This window comes from Poecilia reticulata, linkage group LG7 (assembly GCF_000633615.1).
Source record: "Poecilia reticulata strain Guanapo linkage group LG7, Guppy_female_1.0+MT, whole genome shotgun sequence".
Lineage (NCBI taxonomy): Eukaryota > Metazoa > Chordata > Actinopteri > Cyprinodontiformes > Poeciliidae > Poecilia > Poecilia reticulata.
The window spans coordinates 2,173,892-2,187,034 of record NC_024337.1 but is presented as its reverse complement, the minus strand read 5'-3'; the positions used below and the strand labels follow the sequence as shown (position 1 = coordinate 2,187,034).

Below are 13,143 nucleotides of genomic sequence, written 5' to 3'. Positions count from 1 at the left end.
GAAACCCGGGGAGACGGGCGGCTTGAAAAAAAAGAAACAACCAAGTCTGCAGAGAAACGTCGTTCTTTCTTTCTCCGCCGCCATCACTTGCATCTTGCTGTTGTGGTAACACAAGGTCATCGTCAGCAAGCAGGTTTTGAAGCAGAGATGGAGGAACGGTAGCGCAGGCGCGGGATGGAAGGAAGGAAGGATGAAGAGAAGGATGGATAGATGGATGGATGGAGGGAGAGTGGGAGATGCTGAGGGAGAAAGACGGTGTATTCATAGCAGCAGCGGTATTTATAGCCGCCCAGAGGAGAGGAGAGGAGAGAGGGGGACTGGAGAGGGGAGGGGGCGTGGCTTGGGCTCGGGTTGGGGCTTTCTCACTGATGCGTACGGCAGTGGGAGGAGAGACGCTGCTCTGGCGTGAGCGGAGAGGCTATCTGGCATATTTTGAAAGATGGAGGGGGAGGGCTGTTTGTGTGTGAGTGCGTGTGTGTGTGTGAGAAATGAGAGAGAAGAGTACTGAGCTGGGAGAAATCTGTCAGATTCAAACACACTCCGCTCTGTGTGAGCACGCCTGCCTTCCTGCCTGCGTGTGTGTGTGTGAATGTGTGTGTGTGTGTGTGTGCAACCGTAAGTGTGTGATACAAAAAAACAAGGGATGAGAAGAGAAGAGCAGAGGAACAGCTAGAAAGAGGCAGAGGAGGACCACAAAGTAAGGTATGTACAGCTGTCATGCTGCTTGGTTATGATAACAACCTGTGTGTGTGCGTGTGTGATCCACAGAGTATGAGTGAGAGATGTTTATTTGTAATAAAGTCCTTCTAAATGCACCCTATTTTCCACTTTTTTTTTAATCACTTATGTAATGCGTGTGCACCATTTTCAGGCTGTGTGTTTACATGCTTGTGTAATTATCCTGAGGTGTTTCCTGTGGCCTTTGTGTGAACACTGCCTTAACCATATGGTCACATTCACAGCAAACAAAAACTGCATATAGAACTCAACACGCTGCTGCTGCTGTTTTGTTGTTTTTGTTGTTGTTTTTCTGCGGAGCCCTTAATTCCCCAATAAATCCCTGCCCTCATCATCTACACTGTGCATGCAATCAAAAGATGCAGATAAGCAATGCATGCTGCGAATTGCTGCCTTTCCCTCGTGCAACAGTGACGATGAGGAGAAAAACTGCAATATTCAAAGATTAAACTAATTACTAGCTTTTTGGGTTTTTTTTTAGCTAATTTACAACTGAAGTCCCAGTTGTCAGATCATGGTGCTCCTTGATTTCATACATATGCTCTGTGGATAATAATGAGCAACCTTATTAAGATCTAAATCCCTGACCTGAAAGAGCAACAAGGCAAAAAGGTTGCAGGTTAACACCTTAAGTCCTCCTCCCTCCTCCTCCTTTTTTTTTTTCATGAGCCACATTTGTTGCGCTGCATGTGCCTCCTTTTTGCTGCACTCGCATGAAGTGCATCATGTGTTACTTATTGGGAGCTGCCCCACTTCCTTCATGTGGTGGTTAGCCTGCGAGCTGTTGTGGTGGCATCTGTGACATAACGGGAAACTCAAGATGTTGCTTTTTTATTTGTTTCCAGGGGTGCTGCCAGAAATCTTGGGCCCCCTGAAAAAAATTTGATTGGGCCCCACTGCGCAGCTGCTGTTCTATTCTATTTGACCCACAAAAAGCATCACAATTTTAAAGGCTTGCAACCGCCTTGCTTTCTGTGGTCCAAATACTGATAATTAGTACAATATTTACTGCTCATGAATTTAACATCAACAGTCCGCATCCAGTATGCAAGTAGGTTGCTTAAATTTTTTCTATTAGTTTTAGATACTGAAATGTCTCTCCCCATGAGCAACAGTCAAAAGCAACATGCAACTACACACAAAGCAAACCAGACTTCTCAAAAATGCTATGTAGTTGCATTTTATTCAAGCTGCCGTACATAACTTTAATAAAAATATGTTTTCTCCATATTTGTTAAAGCTGTCATGATGTCGTAGCAGTTTATGAGACAGATAATCTGTGAAAACAATCTCCTCCATCTCCTTCCTGAATTACTATTACTGGTTAAAGTAATGCACCGTTCTGACTAAAACAACCAATCAGAACCAGTAGGACGCTCTTAGCGTTGTCAATTAGCTTCATCACTCACTGCTAAATGTGCTAATGGTGAAGAAACAACTTATCATTACAAGAAACTGTCTATCTGCTGTCATTGGTAGCGATGCTAACTAAACTGAGCATTCACTGTTTGAATCTGCACAGCTCTTTGCTATGATAGCTGCAGCACAGCACAAAATTGAGAAGGAGGAAGGATGAGCAGCACCACATGAGATTGTGATTGACAGCACTACAGCTCTCCTACCACTGACTGGTTGTTTCTAGTACTGGGAGAAGGCAGAGGAAATAGATTTTTCACAGATTACCTCTCATACCATACGATACTGTCACAACATAATGACAGTTTTAAAAAATATGTGAAAAAAATATTGATAAAAAAGTGACATACTGCAGCTTTAATCTCACTCAGGAGAGAACAGGTTAGGAGGGATGTGTGTTAGAGCTTCTGCTCACTCACTAATCTGTTAAGTGGTAAAAGGCACAGGGAACAAGTTAAATATATGAATATGTTGGTAATTTCTTCCTTAATTCATTAAATGCTAGTGAAAAGGAGGCAAACAGTAGTCCGTAGCTAAGATAATTATGCTAAATGGTTGGTAATCTCACAGTCTATTCGCCTCTCTTGGAGAAAAACTGGGTTATAAATGAACACTTTTGCCTTTTTCTCTCTCTCCCTTTCTCTATTTTGTTTTTGAAAACCTGATTTTATAACTTTTCTTAACAGCATAGTTACTGCCACAATCGCCGCTGTATTCAGCTGCAGCTTCTACTGACTGTAGCTGCATACGTCACTGTTAAACGCTCCAAGTAGGAACGAACCATTTCATGCAGATCCAGGGGGGTTCAGGGCAAAAACGGATGTGTGTTTTTTGGTCTGGGAGGGGAAACATTAAATTTTTACTGCTAAAAACAATCTTTGAAAATACAATATGATTAATTTTGTATTTGACAGGACCCCAATTTTTTTATTTATTTTATTGTCTATGAACAAAATATAAATAATTAAATTGCGGAGGGCCCCCTGCTGGTCAGGGCCTCTAGAATCGTCATCGCTTTTCACCCCTTTACTGCGCCCCTGTTAGTCCCCAAATTTGGATCAGGAGTTGCAACCCAGCTTTGGTCATTTAGTGAAAAAAAAAATCCTCCTTTCACATTGTTTTTACTACATTACAACAACAAATCTACATGTGTTTTTCTGGAATTTTATGTGACGGACCAGTAGTGCATAACTGGCTAGAAGGAAAATGATGCATAGTAAATAAAAAATCAAATTAATTACCCATGGCAACCTCCAACAGATTTTCCTTGTATTTAGCTCCATTCATCGTCAAACCCCAAAGAAGGCATTCAAACAGCATGATACTGCCACTACCATGTTTTACTTCAGGGATGGTGTTCACAATGTTTTTAATCTAGACCAGAAATACAAGACTTCCCAAAAAAGTCTTGCAGCAACTTAAACTTTTTTTTTCCCAAGAACATGTTATGGTAAAAATAAAGCAAAAATAAATAAAATAAATACAAATCACAACTTTACCCGCAGCTTTTCTAAAATGTGCAGAACATCAGTTATTTTAAGTTGCAAAAATCACAACAAAAAAAAAAAAAACATTGCACAATCCTAGAGGGACTGCTCGAGCTCTTTCATCCCCACATGCTTGCTGGTTCCCTAAGTGGTGCATTGCGAACTGTAAATATTATATTGTTATGGCTTTGTTTCAACAGCTGTTTTTTCTTTTTTTTAGAAAAGATATTCGTCTTTTCAGTGCTCTTCATTCACTATTGCTGTCTGACAAACCTCTGTTGCCTTCACAGAACAACTGGATTTTTTTCTGTCACAGAAAACCCCAAACAGGTTTCTCAATTCACTTCAGCTCAATTAAAAAGTACTTAATTGATCCCCAGGAGAAAGTAAATGTTGTTACTCTTATTATGCAGTTTTCCTCATACGGTTGTTGTGGATGCTGATGGCTGTGGTTGGGAAGGATCTCCTGTAGCAGTCTGTATTACAGTAAATCTGAAATAGTCTCTGACTGAAGACACTCTTCTGTTGTATGTCAGTTTCTTAAAGTGCTGAGTGTTGTCTGTAATGTCCTTCATTTTTTGAAGGATACTTCTTTTGGTTGTAACTTGTGGTGGGTCTTGATCATTTTTTTAAATTGAGTTAATTGCAGGCCCTGTATTTATTTTTATTTTAATTAAAAACCATATCTTGACAAAATAAGCAATATTTTCAATTCAAAAACACTTTTGCGGCTAAATTATTGAATAAGCTCAACAATAAAGATATTTATTGTTTTATTGTTGTTGATTGGTGCAAAGTGCGGCCTATGTATGCTAACTTTAGCATTGGGTGCTAGCTGCTACATGTTTAGTATTGAGCTACTATTTTAGGCTTGAATAGCTTCACTGATAGGCTAATTCCTATTAGACAAGTTGAGCACAAAAATTGCCCTTTCCAGTGTCCAAACAGATCAAAGCAAAAATTAACCCCCAATGAACTGAGAGAAGCGGCTTTGTCGTCCATCGATGTTGTTAGCGGATGTTGCTTGTGCGTCTGATTCAGGGGCGTACCAGAAACCTAAATACAAAGGTTGCCGCTCTGGACCATTGAATGTACATTTTAAAAAGTTTGATTAACTGAATTAAAATTTTCAATGCCTTAAAATCTAAATAATTAATTCATCAGAATTTACACATTAAAGTCCAAACTGTATTTGTAACATTACAAAATGTAAAAAAAAATGTAAGAGGCATAAATACTTTTACAAGGCACCGAATGTTCCTAATGAAACACATGTATGGTTCAGTATTCCTTTAGTAAAAACATTAAAAAATTTGATTGACAATGGACCGATGAACTAGCTACCAGAAATCTAACTCTAAAGCAGCAAAAAAATAAAAAATAGAAACTGCATATTTGTAGTATTTATATCCTAATAGTACAGTGTGTGCATCACAGCTCTGAGAGATACTGACTCATTCTTCTACACGGTATAAATAAGGATCAAAACTGACAGTAGATTCAGATATCATCAAGCTCTGTGTTTCAGCTGACTTTGGGAGTGTTCCAATATTGAAGAAGAATCCAAGCTTTGAGCTGTACTCGAAAGATCGATGCGTCCAGTGGGCCTGCCTACTCTGGCACACTGACCCATCTGTTTCATTTCAGTTTTCTTTTCCCATGTTTGCTCTTTACTGAAACCATCAGGTATGCATTTCATAAACATTGCCTGTATTGCTCTGCATTAAAAGTCAAGCATGTCACGACAAACTGCCTGGCATCAACTGCTGCAGACAGGGAGCAAGTCCGAATCTAAGAGGCAGTTTATGCCTTGAGTATGATGCAATTCTTTGCAAATATTCAATGTTTTCCAATCCATATCAAGCTAACATCTTCAAAATTTATTACATGTTCTGTATTAAGCGCTTACTGTAACTACTTGTGCTGGCGGTGTGTGTTTTAGCAGAGATGAGAGGCCTAAGTAGCTTCTGAAAGCGTGAAGGAACAGAATAATTCTCTGCTGATTGCACAGGAGTGAAAGGCTGTGGTGCCACAAGATGACAGAGCTTCCTGTTTCCGGTGATAAATGTTGTTTATTCTTGTCTTCACACTGAAACAAAGTGAATCTAAAAATGCTGTCAATGAAACCTGCTGTGGGCCCAAATTTCAAGGTGCCCTGCCTTTTGAAGGGCAGTCTGGTGAACCTTTTAAGGTTCTTAAAGATTTACCATGCATTAGTCAATAAATGACCATAATGCCTCTGCTGGCATTGTGTAAGCATTTTTTACATGTTCAATCAAAACATGTTTTGATTGAACATCCTCTTCTGGTCTGGCGATTCTTTTTTTGTTCTTCTCATTTTAAGGGTCTCCATAGTGGCTCATTGGACTCAATTTCATCCAGTCAACTTGCACCAACTCTCTGCATATTATTACTCTTCCATCGTTACATCCATGAATCTTCTGGTCATCTCCAAACCATCTCAGCCTTTCCTCTCTAACTTTAACCTCTTCCTCAAAACACCAAAGGCTGGGACTTAAATTGTATTTTTACTGTGATCATTTTCTGAAAGGAAAGGGACAGTGTTTGGTAGAGCCTGTCCATTGCCTTCCTATGCAATTCTGCTTGATTCTTATCTCCCTTCAGTTGACCTATTGAGTTCATCCTGGCCAATCAGTTGGGCAAGTAGAGGAAGTAAATGAACCAATTGAGTCCATGTTGGCTAAAATGCGGAGCAGTTAAAGTTACTTCTTGACAGTGGAGAATGGTTGTTTACAGCACATGCAATTTACATTTCTTCTTATTCCAAAGCAAACCTCCACTTCTCCACATTACTGTTGTGGACTGAAAATGTGCAGATATGACCTGGTGGGCCAGTCTGTCAGTCAAACCTCTCTCAGGGAGAGCAGACAAGGACATTGACTGACTTTTAGACCTTTGCTGAGATACATATCAGCCGATTACCAAAAATTAAGGAAATGGGTGCTGATAAATCGACTTGAAAATAAATTGGTGCATAATTTTTTTATGCTACATTTTATAACACAGTGTCATCTGCAGACACTCATACATTTTGCCTGACCTTATATCTTCCCTTTACTGCTGTAGATCCTGCAGTTCTGCTTATTATATCAATACATGAACTGACATTGCCATCCAAGAACCAGCAGAAAGTAATTAGGCCCGAGCAGCTAAGCGCTGCGAAGGCCTATTGTAATTATCTTTCTTTTTCTTTAGATTTTTTTTTTTACATAATTTCTCTTGGTATAACATATTTACAAGCAAAGGTTTTTTTAATCTTAAATGCAAAATGCATATATTTGTTCAGTTTAGGCTTAATTACTTCTCTGAGTCGTTCTTTCAGCAAATGGCATGTTGTAGAGTCTGTATACTCCAGTTAACGAATTAACAGTTAAAAATGTTACTAAATGAGTTGACGTTTGTTTCAATAATCAATTCATCACAGTTAATCTGATTGATTGTTTCAGTCCTACATTTAAGTTTGTGGTTGTAATGGGACAATATATGAAACAGTGCAAATATATTTTGCTATGCTGTATCTTATTGATTCCCGAATCAGCTTTAAGTACAATAAGCTCACCGTGTTTAAGCTCTGCCTGTACCTACAGTATCCACTTCAGTCCATCCATCGGAGCAGCAGCCATCACACCTGTCTCCAGCTGAAGTGTGACTGACAGCACCGATTAGCATGACATCAAGTTCGACATCTTCATTCACATTTCAGTGCTCTCCTGTAACATCTGTCACCAAGACGATACGCAAGCACCTGCATGCATCGAGTCCTCTTCAGCAGGCAAACGCTTTATTTTCCCAAAAGTGTCCTGGCTTTTGGGAAACAAGATCATCTGACCGACAGAAATTTGTTTCCATCCTTTTTATTTTGTCACAGCCAAAGTTTGGCTTTATCTGAAGTTTGCAGGGCTCAGAGAGGATTTGCTTCTCACAGAAAGCTGCTTCTAAGAGACAACAGAGCTCTGGAAAAACTGAACAAATTTGCTAAATGTTCTTCAAAGATACCCACAGCATAAAATTACAGTAAGCAGTCAACAAAGCAGAGGGTTGTGTGCTGTCGCCAGCATCAGGAAATCCCCTCAGAGTATCAGGACGTAATATCTGACACAATGTCCTGTTTGTTGTTGCTTCTTCTTGGTATTCCTGTTTTCTTTTTCTGAAGAAATTGGTAGAAAATTCCATGGAAATAAAGATCTATTACTGTGCATGATGCAGCATTTCCTCTCGTCATCATTTTATTTCATATTCACTGTGGATATCACATTCTTTCATTAACCATGACTTGAAGCATGAAAAGCTGCTCTCCAATAACCTCCATTTCTCCATCCTCACTGGCCTTTTTTGCTTGAAGCTGTTTCTTTTCCCTCCTCCTGATCTCTTTCTCCTACAACCCCCTCCTATTTCTTTCTCATACCATTTACTTCCGCTTTGTTCTTTGCAGATTAGGGTCGCACGCTGACGAAGCCCCTCTGCAGACTTCGGGAGTCTCTGGGCCTCGCCGCCTGATTCACAGAAATCTCTTTTGCGCGTATTTGTCCCGCTTCTGCATTTACTCTCCACTTCAGAAACCGTCGCTGAAACATGTCTGACTCACATCCACCGCACTGTCCTAAAAGAGGAAACGAGAGTACAGTTCATGGAGCACTTAAAGAGAAGGTGGTCGACTCCAGTTATGTGAGGCTGACGTTTGAGGCCATCTTTGTTTTCCACTTTCTTGATGGATCTCTTCAACGCTCCTTCCTGGTCTTACAGCAGACAACTCTGAACCTGTTTGTTACGTGGGATGGTTTGGTTTGGTTTAGTTTGGTTTGGTTGTCCAAATCCTGCTTTAGAATCAGTGAAAGCAATATACTTTGACACCTATGACGCGCTGAGACACAGGATGTGAGAAGTGAAAATGTCTTTGCTTTGAAGCTTGTGTATTTATGTCTGCGCTTATGTGTTAATTCTAAAAGAAAGACCAACTCAAACCACACATTGTCAGTCTTTAAAAATGACAAATCTTTTACAACAAACCTGTTATCCTGGCTGGAACTTCATTCATGCAGTCTGAGGTACATGTGTGGATTTCACTGAGGACTTCCTCAGATGGTCCAAAATCATTGATGTTGCATGTCTTCTCTAACGAAATAGTTTTCAAGTGTGAGTGTATACACAAGTACGCTTCTGTTAAATAGACATGTGAAAGTAAGACTGAAAAAGGAATGATGTAAAGATTGTGGTTGACAGCTGGTTAGGGTTGATTCAATGGTCTCACACAGCCTGACTGTCATTGTTTTTGTTGAGGCCAAATGCGGATATTCTACAAAAGTCCAGTTTCCAAAGTAAACCACAATCCGCTGATTGTAACTAGAAGAAAATGTCCACGGTCACTAGATTTACTTTCATAAGTGGAGCGTTGCAGCTTTCGCTACAATGCTCAGTTAGATAAAGCAATGGAAAGAGCTTTGATGTAGATGAAAATCTTTATTTAAAATTGCTTTGGGTTTATTTCAAATACAATGGAAACAGGGAGGGAAAAAAGTACAAAGGAGAAAAAATAAAGGAAGAGAGGTGGGTTGAAAAGGAAAGAGGGAAACACAAAGTCTGCTTCTACACATGCAGAAAGAGAGAGAGAGAAATAATAACAACATCGTCACTGAAAAGCACACGGTTCTAATTAAAGCAAGATGTATTTAGTAACAACCACAGCTCAAGACAGAATGTAGATGATTCAGGGGAGCCCAGGCCAGACCATTTAACTTTGTATGTTTTTCGACTGTGGAAGGAAGTCAGAGAACCCACACAGGAACATGGAGAACATGCAAACTACATGCAGAAAGACCACAGGTAAGAATTCAAACCCAGGACGTTTTTGCTGCGAGGCAACTACCAACTGTTTCACAATGCAGCCTTTGAGTTGAATTGGTGCTATGTAAATAAACTAAACTGTATTGAGGCCTGCTTGGTGGATGGTTACACTCCATTGTCCTATTGGTCTCTGTGTCGCCCCGTGAAAGACTGATGAACTGTCCCACATATACACCACTGCACTGCTGGAGATAGCACTCCTCCCCCATTGACCCTGCAGGAATACAAAGTGAATGGCTGAATGACGTTAAAGCTGAACAGAAATTTGCAGAAGAAGAAAGTATGATAGATGTTGGTACTGTCGTAATACCCCAAACGTAGCAGGAGAAATAGGATTGTCTTTGCTATTTCTTCAGTGTAGAGTTTTTTGTTTAAGTGTGTCTGCTATTGATTTGATTTTCCTCAGTTTTTGTGCTACAAAATTTTATTTTAACAAGGAAAAGTGAAAGAACAAGTACTACGTATTAGGGGCACAACAGTTTATCAGCGCTGATTTTCTTAATTTTGGGAGATCGGATCTCGGCCAGTACTTTTATGTGAAGTCGATCTTATCCACCAATCTTGTCTACCTCAGCAAATGTCTAAATATCAACCACTGTCTCTGCTGTGGGAGGTTTGACTGACAGACCAGCCCACCAGGTCATGTCTGCACATGTCCAGTTAACAAAAGTCGCCCCACTGTCGCCAACTCATCAACTTTCTTTGTTATATTTATATTTCTGACAAAACAAATTAGTATCAGCCAAAATGGGAATCAGAAGGTCAGTTGTTTTAAAAATCGATAATCGACCAGAAAACTGTATTTGGTAAGTTTAATTGTTACATATAAAAAATAAACAATTTTATGAAATTTAGCTTGAATTTTGCAAATACACGTTTATGTTTACAATCATTTCATAGCTTATAGTTGCTTGGAAATGTTTAAACTGACGCCAGCTCATTAAAGCGGTGGGACTGCTACTAACCCAGGATGACCCAGAGTAGATCATTAATAAATTAAAACCATCGTTTGAAAATGAGAAAGAGGCCACCACAGTACTTATGACGTGTTAATGTATTCCACATAAAGGTCATCTGTCTTCCAGGAGACATTCCTTAGTCACAGAAAACTTTTTTTTCTCACTCCGAGAATCATATTTCACTCTGATTCAATTTTTGCATCATTAGTGGAGTAATGTGCTAAAACCACAGGCAAATCAGACCAAAGGCCTGTTTGTTTCAGGCTCTTTAGTTGGTAATTCTCTCATCTTACGTCCCAATAATACTAATTCCCAGATTTTTTTGAAGTGTTGCTTTGACGGGCATCCCCAGCCACCGACCTCGAGGCGGCAAATGCCCTTTTTATTACTGCTGTTATTCATCACCTCTCATCTCCTCCATCCCCCCATGCTTCATTTTCATCACTCTGCTCTCTTACTGTCTTTGCCGTCTCTCTTCCCTGGTGTCACTGTCCCTTTCCTTTCTTGTCACCCTGATCTCATTTGCCCTCTTCCTCTGACTCTTTTTCTTCGCTCTGATCTGAGTAACCCCCTGGCGTCCCTCGCGGCTCCTCTCGTCACCGTATCAGCTCTGTCTTTAATCGCACTCTCTGTTTCTTCTTCTTCTCAGGCCCATTCACCTATGGATCAGGGACCCCCCCACCCTGGAATTCCATGGATAAATCGACCCTGCTGAGAACCGTCTATCGACCCTGATGCCGACACAGCGCTTGGAGCTGTAAAGCAAGAAGGCAAAAGAGGGAGGGAGACCAAGGGGGCCAACGGGGAAAGGTCAAAGACTACAGGGCTGCAGCAGAAGCTGAGGTTGAGGAACAAGGGCTTTGGGAGGGAAGGTCAAGGGTCAACAGATCAAAGATGATGACTTCACATGGAAAGCTGAGGAGGGAGAAGGGCAGCCTGGCAGAGTACGAGTCGCAAATGAAAGGTAAGTGTCTGCGTACATGCGCCTCTCCCCATGCATGAGTGCATTAAAGACGCAGTGATGCGTGATTGTATGCATCCATGTAGATCCCTGCAAACAAATACATCTTTATCCAACATAAATAGCACTTTATGGAGCTGACATGTCACAGAAGGTGAAAGGGGCAGTATTATGTATTTTCCAGGAACGTAGTGCCTTTTTATAACACAATCAAATAACTATGTTTATTTCAGTTGTTAAAAAAGAGCCATTTATATCAAATATGACTTAGAAAAAACTTTACCTTCTAATTTAACGCCTTGAAATTGGGGCTCTGATTTTTTTTTAAACTCCTGCTCTTTATGAAACTCCGCCTTCAGGAAGGCGGAGCAGAATGGTTGCTCTTTTAACTCTTTAACAACATTTTTACCAGCATTTCACTGAGAAGAAGCTCCTATAATAAGCTCAGCAGATGTTGCATTACCACCAGGTGTTTGCTAATTGCTGCTGGCTAGTCTGAAGGAGCAGGGAGTAAGACGGGGGTTAGAAGGGGAGGGCTGCTCTGTGAGGCAGAAACTCGGAAGCTTGGTCTCCCTGGAGGAGCTGCGCATTGAAGGCGGGGCTAGGTCCTCCCAGGCGATTTGCAGAGCTGGATGGTTACCATGGTAGATTAAACAATTGCTCAAACATGCATGAAAGAATCAAGACAACACTCCAGGTGTGTTTTTGATGAAGAAATAACTTGATATAAAGCTCAAAAACGTAGATTTTACATAATACTGCCCCTTTAAAACAATTTTTGTCTGGTAATTTTGCAACTTTATTCTGTGTTAAAAAGCTTGTCCTGGCGATAAGACAACAGCTTGTTTATGTTTGCTACAGTCTGGAATGTGCGTGTCGCAGCCGGCTGCCTCTCTGTACTGTACTACAACGGGGGGTATTTATAACTAGTATTAGCAATGTTGTCTCCTCACATCGAGTCAGCCTGGAGCAGTGTACTCAGAGCAAGAGGGGAAGAAAAGAGTAAAGAGGAGGAGGGGCGATAAATGAGTAGGAGAGGATGATGATTAAGGGGTGAAATGAGAAAAAGTAGAAAGTAAGGAGGGAGAAACAGAATGAGGGGTGAAGGATCAAATTGAAAGCAGTGACATCTCAGACAGCGATGTTTGTCATAGTCATTTTATATTAAAAGTGCACCGTAGTGGATCTGCTGTGTTTGCTTACAAGCTTGTGCATATAATGTCATGTTATGCTGGATTACTGCAGGCGATGATCTATAAATTGTAAAGTAGACTGAAACACACCTCTCAGAGACAGCATTTTATTCAAGATTTTTACACAAAGAGTCTTTCATTATTCAGGAATAAGACAGTGCTTAACAGTGCCTTGGGGGTTTATGTGATTCAAAGGGGGGCACTGCTAGCTAAAAGGTCAGTTATGCTAACCATGAAGCACTAATCACAAAACATTAGTTCTGCTAATGCTAAGGCACAACATAAACACTGTGTTTAGTGGAAGCTAATGCTAAAGTGCTCTCCAATTCAAATTATATCTGCCCTTCAAAGACTTCAACCCCTGAGCACCAATTTAATTTTGACCTCGTAATGTACATTTTCTATAATGCCCTTTGATACTGTATTTGTGTTTGTCTTGATTTTTAGTGTTAATGTTTAATTTGTTCCTGTTTCCTGTTTGAAATGAAGTTAGTGAGGAGAGGAGAGGAGAGGAGAGGAGAGGAGAG

At 40.4% G+C, this 13,143-nt stretch overlaps 1 protein-coding gene across 2 annotated transcripts in view; it reads left to right on the top strand.

The window, feature by feature from the left end:
- Positions 1 to 327: 327 nt before the first annotated feature.
- LOC103466889 (SLIT-ROBO Rho GTPase-activating protein 3-like) overlaps positions 328 to 13,143 on the top strand; it is a 36,659-nt gene continuing 23,843 nt past the window's right edge. Inside the window, exons 1-2 of one of the 2 annotated variants that reach the window (XM_008412781.2) lie at positions 328 to 702; positions 11,112 to 11,426. In XM_008412781.2, coding sequence (XP_008411003.1) covers positions 11,357 to 11,426 — 70 coding nt within the window. In that variant the 5' untranslated portion in view covers positions 328 to 702; positions 11,112 to 11,356. The remainder of the gene's footprint in view (positions 703 to 11,111; positions 11,427 to 13,143) is intronic. The other variant, XM_008412782.2, reaches the window with a different exon arrangement.